This window comes from Raphanus sativus, chromosome 3 (assembly GCF_000801105.2).
Source record: "Raphanus sativus cultivar WK10039 chromosome 3, ASM80110v3, whole genome shotgun sequence".
NCBI classification, from domain to species: Eukaryota; Viridiplantae; Streptophyta; class Magnoliopsida; order Brassicales; family Brassicaceae; genus Raphanus; species Raphanus sativus.
In genome coordinates, this window is record NC_079513.1 from 24,116,796 (window position 1) to 24,130,355 (window position 13,560).

Genomic DNA, 13,560 nt, shown 5'->3' on the forward strand with positions numbered 1-13,560 from the left:
TTATACTATACATATTATGATTTCGTTAAAAATTAAACTCCAAAATATATTTTATTCTTGTAGTTTTTGAAGGGGAAAAATTATAATAAAATAGTGCGCCAAAATCTTTATTGTCTCAAAGAAATGCAATCCAGTACAATGCAGCATGCCAGCATCACATGTCAAACAGATAAAGCAACGTATTATTTTATTTTTTATTTTTTAAGTAATAGAAATTACAGAAGAGACTTGAATTTTCTTTCAGATTAGTGCAGCTTCAATAGGCCTCAGACCTTGTTGATAAGAATCGAAGTACAGCTCCACGTACTTCTTAACTGTTTTATACAATCTTGGCCTTGTCTCAGACACAAGCCCCTCCACAGGCTGAATCTCTTTGTCTGGACTCGGTACGCAAAATGTTGCAACAGATATCCTTTCTTTTTCTCTGTTAGTCACCACTCTATGAATTGGGCTCTTGTAGATCCCATTGCTCATTATCTGAACACCAACGAGAGATTATAATTATATATGCTCATTCTCCATCAATCATTATTTCAATTTTCATATCTACATGATTGATATATTATTTACCTCCATCAGATCTCCTACGTTGATCAGAATTGTGTCAGGGACTATTGGAGCTTTATACCATTTCCCATCTTTCAGGAACTGAAGCCCTTCCACATCTTTGTCTGGTAAGAGAAGAGTAAAAGCTGAGCCATCACCATGTGGTTTCGCCCCAATAACCATGTCCGGCCTTGGACATGGAGGATACATGTTGAACCTTGTATCCATCCTAGCATTTTCTCCATGCATCTCTAGAAAGACATTATCTTCCAAGTCCAACGATCTAGCCATGCCTTTAAAGAACTGTCCAATCACTGCATGTTGCTTCATTGTGTATTCATGCAACGTTTCCCTGAAGAAACGTTTGTCATAATCACCAAAGGCAAATGAGTGAACCATGATGAAACTGAAACGTATGGAATTTACCTGAATCCGGTTGGGACTTCAGGCCAGAATTTTAGGTGTTGCTGATCTTCAGGGTAAGTAGTGAGAAACAAACGGTCGATCCAATCGAGAATTTGGTCGTCTGAAAAAATCATGTCGCTTCCATATCCTTGGACATTGCCAATATCTCTTGCGTACTTCTGCTTCTCTTCTGTCGGAAGCGCAAAGAACTGCTTCGTTAGCTTGTAGATCTTGTCGAGAAACGCTTCTGTAATTCCATGATTCATAACCTGCTTCAATAAAATATCATACGCTGTGTTCATAGTTTTTATTTATTTATTAAGTGTATATGTAATGTAGGGTCCGATTGGTAATGTCCGTAGGTTTAACATTTTGCTGTAAAGAATAATTTGTAAACTTTTTGATGTGGATTTAGATTTTATTATGTAAATTTTATAGAAATTTTTTTAAAAAATGCTTTGGATATTTGGCTATGCAAAACATTTATACAACTATACGTTATTTCAAGAATTGTGGTTTAAATAAAAAACTTAAAGCTTAATTGCTCTTAATTTATTGATGTATAAGTAAATAGGACTGTGGACAACACCTACATCAACTACCAATCACAACATAGTAAATTTGGTTCTTTATGAACATTCCATTAAAAACCTTCAAAGTGGTCATGACTTTTACTTTAAACCTTCAAAATTTAAATTTCTATAATAAACTTTCATATTAATAACATTCTTAACAAAAATAATAAAAATGGTGGCTTAGGTGTTTCTTTATTATTATGGTGGACAAAATTATAAACACCGTTGACATGATGATTAACTCCGTTTATTTTACTTAAACAACATATGCTTTATTAAATTTTCTCTTTTTAATAAACTATTTTTTTCATTGTGTACTCTTTGCTACAATGTGAACAAATAAAATTTATCATAATAAAAAAATTGTATACAAAAAATATATCGACCTAAAATTATTTTACTCTTACAAATCAAATTAAATTGAAATGATTATTCTATAATTTTTAGAAAGATCCACACAAAAAAACTGAAGAAGCACCACACATTAGAACATATAAATATGGATTAAGAAGATTTATTAACAATGTCACTACTTTATATAGTCTCTAACATACACAAATTTTTTAGAGTTTTTTTTGTTAGAAAAAAAAAACATTTTTGTTCTTTTCAGATTTTTACGACTGTTTTACATAACAAGCCAATTAGAGGTTTTAAATTAGTTTATTTATAAGTTAAAATAAAAATAAATTTTGATAATAAATTAATTTATTTTAATAAAATATATATTTAAGTTAAACTAATTGAGTTAAGCATATCACGTCAACGATGTTTATAATTATCTTCACCATGATAATAAAGAACACACGTGGGCCACTTTCATAGTTTTTGTTAAGAGTGTTACTAATTTGAAAATTTATTCTAGAAATTTTAAATTTGAAGGTTTAAAATAGGAGTAATGACCACTTTGGAGGTTTTAAATGTGATTTTTCCTTTAATTATATACAAGCCCTTTTTAATATGTGTGTAACTGTGTATCTAAATTTGTATTTGAAGGTTATTTTCTTTTACCAACAGAGTAATATTGTTTGAATGTTTCAGTTGCACATGCTAAGAGATTAGATTCATTAAAATTGTCAAACCTGAACAACTCCCCATTTAGAGAGCGCCGAGTGAAGTTTACTCAACTCTTGTTGACCTTCTTCGGAAAAAGAAAGTAGAAGACTGAGATCAATGGATGGAATATCCATCTCAGGCACTGGACCATTAAGAGGCTGATCTTCATGGTCTCCGGTGAGTTGTTGGAGATATCTTTCTGGTAGTCCTTCGTTGGCTGCAACCACCTCTTGGACAGTCTTGAACTTTGGCTTCTCTTCCATTATTTGCACTGATTTCAGAAGAAAAAAGGGTTTGATGAAAATTATGGGACAAAAGAGCTTATATAATAGAGTAGACGGCAAACTTGAAACAAAAGGTAGACCAAAAACGATTTTGAAAACCACAATTGTGGACCAGAATCTTGAATTTGCCCGTCAACTTGGCATTTTTATAAAAGCAAAGATAATAAAATCTTGAACGTATTTGTTTATAAGGACCATATCCCAAATTTCTTTATATCTAAAAAGAGCAACAAAAGTATTTTTGGTTTGTTAACAAAATGCATAACATCGGATTTGGATTAAAGGGAGGGTAAAACGACAATATTAACATAAGCCACTGAATTACAAGTCCCAGTAAGTAGTGTAACATTACATTCCAGTTATCATTTTAGATAAACATTGTGATCCGTGGATGACTCATCGTCATATGTCAAATGTAGATATCTGACTTCCAATTGGTGGTATTCATCAATTCTGGGTTCGATTTCCTCTTTGAACTAAATTATCACTACTACTACTTGACTAGTCTAGGTTTGAGTTGTGGTTCATCAAATAGTTTATATGCGCAACAAATGATATCGGTCCACCATGGCATTAGTCGGAAGGTATTAAAAACTATGATCATGCATTGTAATACATTTTCGGGCTAATCCACTTTATAGCATTAAGTATGTTTCTCTGTGGCCGATGGTGGTCAGCGGAGAGAATTTACAAAACAAAACTTGGTATGTCCCTGAAAAAAAAAGACTTAATTTATTTTCACTTTTGAAGAAAAAAAAAGAGAACTTATATACAAATAAATAATGATCAAAGAAAAAAATACGGAAAACTATATACACATGCAGTGACCAAAACACAATTACATGGAGTATATGTATTCTAGAAAAATGAACTCATTATATCATTTCTAACACACTTTGTATATTTTCTTATACAAAAAAAATCTATTGTAGAATATATAGAAATACTCCAATTTTTAGAGAATATACAGAGACTATTGGAGATGCTATCAGCGAATTAAAAAAAAAATATTCTTCAAACTATAATTTCTCTGAAATTGTAGGTGTGGCTTTGAGAGAGTTTCTCCTCGACTAATTCGTGGACTGTGAGTTTGTTGGAAATGCTATAATCGAATTTTTTTTTAAAATGATTATTCTTCTAAACTATAATCTCTCTGAAATTGTAGGTGTGGCCTTGACAGTGTATCTCCTTGACTAATTCGTGGACTGTGAGTTTGCTAACTATAACCTCCAATGATGTTCAGTGTTTTTACGAATTGTTCTTTGCTCAAAGTGATTGATTGTGGTGTAGTTGTATCTATTACCATCAATATATTTCTACTTAGCGTGGACGGTTGTATCATGTATGGTCGGCATTTGCAAGTAGTAAGCCTCAGAAGTTTACTAAGGATGACTCCATTTTTGTTCTTCTTTTCTTGAGGCAAAGGAAATAAAAATAAACATGGAGACTTTGGTTATGTACAAGTAAAAGAAATGGGAAACTTGGTATATTATCAATGCAACAAAAAAAAAGAGAACAAGGATCTTGTGGTCGGATGGTAGTGGACGGGTTTGGGATGCAAACACGTTTTAGATTCGATTTTTCTACTATCAAAACTAAATCATGTTGTTCTGTTCACCTAATACGGAAAATGGATTCATGTTTTAGAGTCCATTTTAAAAATCCTGAAGAAGAAGTTCATCCGCAAGGTTTGATTCCTCTGAATTCAATCGAATTAAAATAGTTTCCAGTAAAAAAAGAGAGAGAGAGAGAGAGAGAAGTGGTAATTTCTTAATTGGCCTATTTACACTGAGGCGTTTTGAATTATCCGATTGCGTTCAGTTTGGATATATTGGATTTTCAGAGTATTTTGGTTTAAGGGCCGAACCCATTCCGAAACTATTCATATTCGGATCAACTTGTGATATAGTTGGTCAGTTGGACTTAACTTAGTCAACCTAGTTTTTGCATGGTTATGGTGATGAGGCGGGCATTCCGGTTTCAATTCGGTTTGGAGTCTTGTTTATTTGCTCAGAAAAAACGGAAAAATAAAGCGTTCAAAAAATAAGAAAATTAGCATTTAATATCATAAATTGTACTAGTAGTTTTTGACCCTGGACATGGTTTGCAACCGCTGCATTAACTTTGCATTAACTTTCATAAATAGAGGTCATGTGTATCAAACAGAATCTTTGAATCTTCAACAGAACGATTTAAATAACCAAAACGCTTATCTCTCTCTCTCTCTCTCTCTCTAACTGCATTCATGGCGGCTACCGAAAAATCAAGAAGTTCATCAGTCCTATGTCCTCTCTGTTGTTTGAAGACGTTTTCTCCCAGAAACAGCCCAAAACCCTCCGTCGCCGTTCCCAATCATCAGAAGAGAAAGTGTATGTGCTCTCCCACGACGCACCCTGGGTCGTTCCGGTGCGCTTTTCACCGCTGTCTAGAAAACGAGAAAAACAGAACCCTAAATTCTCAGACGCAGCTAAGCAAGTGTGTTAACACGACGAGCAATTCAGGATTAAATTTGAGAAAAAGGGTTTTGGTGAATTGGCTCGCGAGGATCACGAGTGTGGAGGCAGAGAGATTGAGGAAATCTTTAGCTGCGAGTATGGTTAAACCGCCGCCTCTTCATATAGGTCGCCGGTTTGATTTCCGCCACAACCTAACCGCTTCTATGCATTACGTAAAGATCAAGATTTTATATCTAGGTTCTGTAGACTTTGACTTATTTCTTGCGTACGAAGAAACTATTTTTGGTTAACAAAATCTCTGACTAGCTATGCATCACATCACTGCTTAAATAGTTGTTTTAATATTAGAAACTTTATTCTTGGTGTAATGTAATAAGGGGAGTCATAAACTGTGATGACCTATAAACTATTAGCTTAAAGTTTAAGCAAAAGCTTTGAGCCAGTGAAGCAAATCAAGAAGAACAAATACAAATCATGTTACTTTAATAAATTGTTATATTTATATAAATGTTAAAAAATTAATGAAAATTAAATATCTAAAATACAACTTATAAATAAGTAATAAATATCATATTAACAAAATAATAATAAATATCATCATTTAATAGTGATATTTAAAATTATATGAAAATTCATCATGTTTGCAAAAATTATAAAGAGTATTCTTGTTTTACTTTTATTTTTGTATTTTTATTCAATTATTTTTCTTTCTTACGATTTGGTTCAACTATATAATTAATATTATCGATTTTTTATATATGTTATCGTATAATCCTCATTTAACATAATATTGTATATATGTTTTACATAAAAACTATATAAAATTTAGAATATCAAAATTAAGTATATATGTGTTTGTGAAACTGTATAAAATTTAATATATATATATATATATATATATATATATATATGTAAAGAATATATTGTAGATCCTAAAATCTACACTAAGTATTTGATAGTGTTTGTGATGTAAATTGTGGAATGAAAAAGATGTAGACAATGATATCCTTAGAACACAACGATGTAATCAGAAATCGATTGACAAAAATAAACTTTTATTGAATAAGAGATCGGTTACGATGAATGGAAATGAGATTCAATACTACAAAGGAAATCGAGTAAGGATAGATCTAAAACAATGTGAAAAGAGGTCAATGTGAATAGTGTGTTCTTTCTAGAGTTTTCGACTGTGTATTGCTCTCGATCTTCTCTCTTCCTTTATAGTTGCTCCATTCTGTTGTTTTCTCAACCTCTTCCGCGATTTCCAGGCTTTTGAAGACTTCTTCTTCGAACTCGTATCTTTACCGCGCGGGCTTTTCTTTATGCGGCTCATTCTCTTGACTCGACCCATTAAGAAAATGTCCAAAATTAGATTCAACATATATCATTTTATATATTTTAGTATAAAAATTATACTAAATTTCTATATAAAACGGAAAAGTTACTTTTAAATAGGATTTTTTTAGTTGTGGAAAATAAACAAACTAGTATTTAATATTTATAGGTAAAGTAAAAAACAAAACAGTTACTCAAAAAAATAATTAAAAGGCAGCTTGCACACACCTATTTTTTTCCTTGTTCATGCATGACAATTTTTTATCACATAGGTTTATCATGCATACAATTCCATATATATTTTATTATTGTTACTTTTATGCATTTCTAATGTTGATTAGTATTTAAATGCAAAAAACGATCTGCATGTTATTTCTGCAGTAATTTTTTTGGCTCAACTTCAACTTATCATTAACCAAAGAGATAGTAAATGAATTGCAACCACAAAGGATTTCAACCACATTTACAAACAAAGTGATCTAGTATCATCCAGAAACACATAGGTGGATCATATGCTACCCAATCTACTATTTCTTCTGCAGTAATTAAATACATGATCAGACGAGGATAAAGTTTTTCTTTCCAGTGTTGACCATGTTACACATAAAAAGAATGAAAAGATACCGAGAATTGAGAATTATTCAGAGTTTTTTCTATACAATAAAAAGTTTATAAATCAATAATGTTGGATCAAAATTTTGGATTTTCTATTTTAGAATATAGTTTTTATTAAAATAGTTGATTTTAACGTATATATTAATTAAATTTTTGAAATTTGCTTTTCATATTATTCCATTGTATTATTTAGTGTATACAAAATATTTTTTAAACTTAAAATTTTTTTAGATATAATTTTACCAAATATTAGCAAAATATTAGCAAAATATAATGAAAAAATAGAAAGATAATTATATTGTAAATAAAAAGCAAAAAATACAGTTATTTTTTTTCTTATATAAATATAGATTTTGTATTTTAAATAAAAAGCAAAAAAAGTACAATTATTTCTTTGTTCTATAAATTTATTAATTTATAGAGTTATTAATTTAAAGGAAAATTCCTTTTTAGATTTACATTTTTTGAACAATATTTTTAGTGTAGAAAACTGAAAAATAATATTTCATTTTTCATATTATATATTGGTTAAAGTTTAAAGAGATAAATTTTAACTAATTTATTAGATTATTTATGAATTTTATGTATTGATGCTTAAATATCATAGAATACAAGTTCACTTTTATATGTAGTTCAACAAAATTATAAATTAGATTAGAGATAAAATTTCTTTGGGAAGAAAGATAAACAACAAAAAAAATTGTATATATTTATATATAAGATTTATATATATGACAATTATTAATTTATGATTTAAATGAGATCTTATATTTATATAAACGTTTTCAAAGTATTACATCTTATTATTTTATCTAATTAAGTCATATTTTACAACGCTTAATGTGAGACCAAAAAATTATTAATTTATTATGTTTATTTACTTTACCCAATCTTAATTTATAGATTTTTTTACAATATATATTAGAGAATCTGTTGTTGTGGGTTACAATATAATTTAATATATTGAAAATTGGATCTTTTACTGTATTCCAGTTTTTTGGTAACAAAATACGGTTTTGTATTGATGTCTTATTAAAATCAAGCTTTGTATAATAAGGGTAGACTTAAAAATAAACTCCCCCATGCAAAGACTTTTTGAGTTTTGTTTTGTTGGTCAAAGAGAAATGCACAGATGAGAATGAAGAGAATATCTAGGTCGAAGCCCATACTAATCTTTGTAGGCCCATAAATTTAACATTTACCAACAAAATGCAACAACATATAAACAGTTCTTTTCTTTAAATGGATGATAGAAATTATAAAATTCTTACGACAATAAAGAGCACTGAATAATATTCCTGGAAAAAAAAATTCTGTAAAAAAATACATATTCGACACGAGTCCCTACACCATAACGAGATTATTCGAATCGAATAATTACTTTCCTTATTATTTCGACGTCATTTAATTCTTTCTTCTTCCCTTTCTCATTTATTTATTTTAAATAGATTATTATGTAAATAGAATAATATTATTAAAATGTTGGCTCTGCCATTACACCCTTTGTCGTGCCTTTCAGACAAAGCTCTTGCCCAAAAAAAAAAAGAAAAAAAAAGACAAAAGCTATCTCGTTCACATGGTCTCATAATCTTCTTCCTCGTCTTCTTCCCTTCTCTTTCCATCGCTTCTTCCTCCTCCTCCTCCTCCCATTCCTTCTACCCAGAAATTTTACAAATCCATTTCCCGAGAAAAAAACCCGTTTCAGATTATCATCATCTCCCCACATACACACACACACATCTCTCGGCGATTGAAGATCTCGATTTCAAAGAGGTAGACACGTCTCGTGTTCTACCCTTAGGGCATTTCTTTTTGTTGTAAATTATAAACACGTAATATTGTACCATATATTTTCCTTCGTTTCTGTGGTGCATTGTGAAAATTAAAGACATAGAAAGCATCTCATGTCCTGTTCCAAGTTGTAATCTTTATTCCGGAATCTTTCTGCTTCTGAGAGTTGTTTGCCATGGAGAAGCTAAAGGAAAGCTAGAAGAAGAACCCGAAACAAGCCAAAGCCATCATCAATCAGACGATTCAACAAATCTCCAACCTCCAGACTACATCTCAAAGGCCCAATCATTAAAAGAAGCAGGCAACAAGCTGTTCCAAAGACGAGACTACGAGAACGCGATGCTCAAATACAGAGAAGCCATAGAGGTGCTCCCCGATAGCCACGTCGAAGTCTCGCACATCCGATCCAACATGGCTTCCTGCTACATGCACTCCGAACCCGGAGAGTACGCGAAAGCCATCCACGAATGCGATTTGGGCTCTCACCATCTCTCCCGATTACACCAAGGCCCTGCTTAAGAGGGCTAGGTGCTACGAGGCGTTGAACAAGCTCGACTCGGCGTTGAGAGATGTCTGTTTGGTCTCTGAGCTCGATCCTAACAACCCCATGGCGTCTGAGATCGCTGTGAAGCTCAAGAGAACGTTAGAGGGTAAAGGCTTGATGGTTAAAGATTCGGCGATTGAGCTTCCTGCTGATTACGTCGAGCCCGTTGCGGCCCACCTCGCGCTTTGGGCTAAGAAAGGTAAGGCGAGAGTGAAGAAGAAGAACAGAAGCATTCAAGTGCAAGCGAAGAGTGATGCTGAGAATGCTGAGAAGATCATTAATGTGAAGAAGAGTGTGTGAAGTTTGTGTACTCTGACGACGTGAGATTGGCTGAGCTCCCGTTGAACTGCACTCTCTTTCACCTCAGGGAAGTGGTTCACGAGCGTTTCCCTAGCTTGAGAGCGGTTCACATAAAGTACAAGGACCAAGAAGGAGATCTCGTGACGATCACAACAGATGAAGAGCTAAGAATGAGCGAGGAGGTGTCATCGTCTCTGGAAAAGATGAGGTTCTACGTGGTGGAAGTTAGCCCCGAGCAGGATCCGTTTTTCGGGAGATTAGTGGAGATGAAGAAGCTGAGAATAACGGCCGATTCATTCAAAGCGAAGGCGAACGGGAAAGGGAGGTGCAAGATCGAAGACTGGATGGTGGAGTTCGCTAGGCTGTTCAAGATCCAAGCCAATATTGCGGATTCCGACGATACTACCTGCTTGAACCTCCAAGAGCTCGGGATGAAGCTCAACTCGGAAGCTATGGAGGAGGTGGTGACATCGGAAGAAGCTCAATTACCTTTCGAAAAAGCGGCGAAACAGTTCCAAGAGCTCGTGGCGAGGTCGTCTGCTTAAGCTGGGGCACGTGCACATGACACGTGCGAGGAAGAGGCTGAGCCTCCTACGATCCGGAGAACAAGTTCAAACGCTTTATGAATGCGCTTTAACAGAGCACGCGAAAGCGAAGGAGAAGTACGAAGAGGCCATGAGAGTAAACCTGATTTGCTAGAAGTGTTTTTAGCGTTAGCTCTCCAGCACTTCGAGGAAGCGAGGCTCTCGTGGTACTACGCTTGTTAGCCACGTGGACTTGAAAACGTGGCGTACGCAGATGTGCTGCAGCTTTAGAAGCAAGCGATCCAAAGCGCCAATATCATACGGAAGTCTATGGAAGGGCTGGAAGACCCTGAATCGAAAGGACTGGATAAAGCGGCGAAGCTGAAATATCTTGGCTTGACGTTTTGTTCGTGTGCCGTGCTCTACGAGAGGTCGATGATGGAGTACAGACTCGACCTGCCGACTTGGCAGGAGAATCTAGAAGGCGCGGTGGTGATTCTCGAGTTGGCTGGGACTTGTGAGGGAGATTGTTGCTGCGTTGATAAGGGACGATTATGTGACAGACAATACTTTACGAGGTATCTAGCTTTTTAAATCGAGTTGTATTAAGACACATCAGGCCATTATTATCTAATATGTTTTTTGTTTGATGAGTGTAGATCTAAGGTTTCACGTGGACGAAGTACTACAGATATTTCACGAGATATATGAAGCGAAAGAATGGAGAAATGGGATCCCTTCAGATCAGTTTGAGGAGATATTGAAGAGGAGGATTGCAAATATATTTCATGTATCACATACTACTACTACATGATAAAAAAAAGTGGCACTCATTATCTTGATCAAGCTTTCATTACAAGGTACATATATGAGGGAATCTTGAGATCTATTATTTGCAATGTACTTAAAGGATATTTCGTGCTAATTAGAAAACTGGAAAAGAATAGGTTTGAAAGAACTAAGAAAGCTAGTAACCATTGTTAGGTTGAGCCTCTCACCTCTATGATTATGTGCACTAGTTCAAGATATAGAAGTGACTTAATCAGACCGACCTATGCTTTCTGCTGCATTTTTAAACATCCAATGCTCTGTCATAAACTATAAATTAACTATTATTCTTACGATTGCTACAGTTTTGGATGCCAGTATTTGAGCCAAGTCATCTCTCTTTGCAGGTTTTGTCTTGTGGTACTAAGAGGATTTCAGATTCAGATTTTTTTGTAGACAGGAAGAAACATATATACATATAGTTGTTACATCTTTTTTTGTGTAACATTCATACAATTGATTTGGCGACTAGTGAAGCAATATAGCTTGCAGTTCTTTTTGTTGTTTTTTGTCACCCAGGTGAGCTGTGACTTTATTCATTGGTTTTGACTTAGATCTCATTTTGGCGTGTAACATTCATTACAGAAAAAACAAAATATTTTCCTTTTTTATGGGAACCTCCACAAGACTTTGGTGCAGATAGTTAATTTGAGATGGTCAGCCATTCTCTTGTAATTCGTTGTTACATGTACAGTATTAAGTCTGTAATGCTGAGTGTTGTGACGCTTATTTTGCATTTGGAAATGATTTAAACACAAAAAATAATTAAAGTCTATTTTATTGATTCAAACTTCCATACTCAGAAAACATTTCGGTTTAACTGCTATCTTCACTTGAAATGAGATGTTAATCAACTTCAACAAGAGGACAAACGTGATTCTTACAACACAAATGCACATTCGATTTAAAGAACATTTGGCACAACGACCATATACAATTATCATGGAGGTCACAGGTCGGAGTTGTTGATTCCGGCAAATCACTCTAGGACTTACTTACTGCTATGGTTATGGGCTGCAGTTGGAAGAATGAACATGTCCTGACTGAGATTTATGTATCGGGTTTACATCGATAGCAACGTGGCCATTACCGTTTTTGAGTATTAGAACCCGCTGCATCTGCATCATGCTGATACCTTCTTGCCTCGGTGTTGTTGTGGTCTTTTCTTCATCAACTCGATATCTCGTTATAAACCTTTCACCAAGAATCCGAGCAGCAGTTTTGCAAACCGTGATCGTAAGGAACTTCTGAAGCCATCACCTCCTGGACCTCTTAGGTAGCTTTAGCGCAGTGCGTTAGAGCCATTTCGTTTGTGGTTATATTCTCGATATCTGTAAAGGAAAAAGGGAGACAGATAATATTCAAACTAGATGAACAAAACATTCGATCATGAAAATAATTAATCTTCTCTTAGTTCCTTAGTTAGTTCTAGCAACCACTGTAGAATAACACAGTCTTTGTACCGTTTAAGATCATAAGAAGAATAAAGACGTGCAAATAAGAAAAAAGGATGAGCTCACCTGAGACGCTTGTATGACAGTTTAAGACAGCAACTGAGAAGAGAGAGAGCAGAACTCCACAACCAGAAAGTAACGCACCAACGTGATCTGCGAGAGATAGCTAATCCATGCTCCAAACGAAGAAGGAGCTGAAGGGTTCACTCAAGACTCCTGCACGGATGTGGTATAATGCATCGTTTACATTTTTTTTCTCAAAGTATTTTTTTTTAAGATTTACATATCAGGGATAAGCTCTGAAGAGCATTTTCCATTAACACACATACTTGCAAGAGTGACGCCACCAGTTATCAGCATCGCCAGTACTTCAAACAGAAGGAAAAAGAAAAATTCCCACTTGTTTTTTTTCTGCACGAGTGATTAGTGAAGAAAACAAAATCCAATCCACATATCAGTATCATGCTCGAGATGCAAAACTAAGAGATGAAACCACTAGCAGCAAAAATAAATATAAGAGGTAATGCGACACCAAGAAACATCTCTGTTGATTTCTATAACCAAATATAAAACCCAGACATTGTCGTGAACATTTTTGAGAAGAATAGTAACGTATGACAAAATCAAAAGAAACTAGAGAGAGTAATGCAGATTTAGTTATAAAAATGTTAGTATCAAAAGCCTGATCCCGTCCTATCCTATTTTGTCAACTTATATTTTCCAGCAACTAAAAAATGGGGCGATGGAACCTGTACTTACTTTTCCGACACAGTTTGACACCCAAGGACAATGGTGATCAAATTGCTCTACACAACGATCACAGGTGGAACAGTGCTTAGCTCGAACAGGT

The 13,560-nt window shown here is 34.1% G+C and overlaps 1 protein-coding gene and 1 pseudogene across 1 annotated transcript; one reads left to right on the top strand and one right to left on the bottom strand.

Annotated features, from left to right (window-relative positions):
* Positions 1-86: 86 nt before the first annotated feature.
* Positions 87-2,880, bottom strand: LOC130509754 (flavonol synthase/flavanone 3-hydroxylase-like). The gene is made up of 4 exons (XM_057005938.1): positions 2,606-2,880; positions 973-1,220; positions 571-898; positions 87-477 (listed from the first exon to the last, which is right to left on the bottom strand). Exons 1-4 carry the CDS (start codon positions 2,840-2,842, stop codon positions 241-243), a joined length of 1,050 nt encoding a protein of 349 aa, XP_056861918.1. The 5' UTR covers positions 2,843-2,880; the 3' UTR covers positions 87-240.
* A 2,228-nt stretch (positions 2,881-5,108) lies between these two features.
* Positions 5,109-11,245, top strand: LOC130510123 (protein PHOX3-like; annotated as a pseudogene).
* Positions 11,246-13,560: the final 2,315 nt, after the last annotated feature.

Bases quoted from the DNA above. Each gene is read 5' to 3' on its own strand.
- LOC130509754 (XM_057005938.1), bottom strand. From the start codon at position 2,842: ATGGAAGAGAAGCCAAAGTTCAAGACTGTCCAAGAGGTGGTTGCAGCC. The intron at 1,221-2,605 runs GTTTGACAATTT...TTATTGAAGCAG, and splicing joins CTAAATGGGGAGTTGTTCAG to GTTATGAATCATGGAATTAC. The intron at 478-570 runs GTAAATAATATA...GTTGGTGTTCAG, and splicing joins ACGTAGGAGATCTGATGGAG to ATAATGAGCAATGGGATCTA.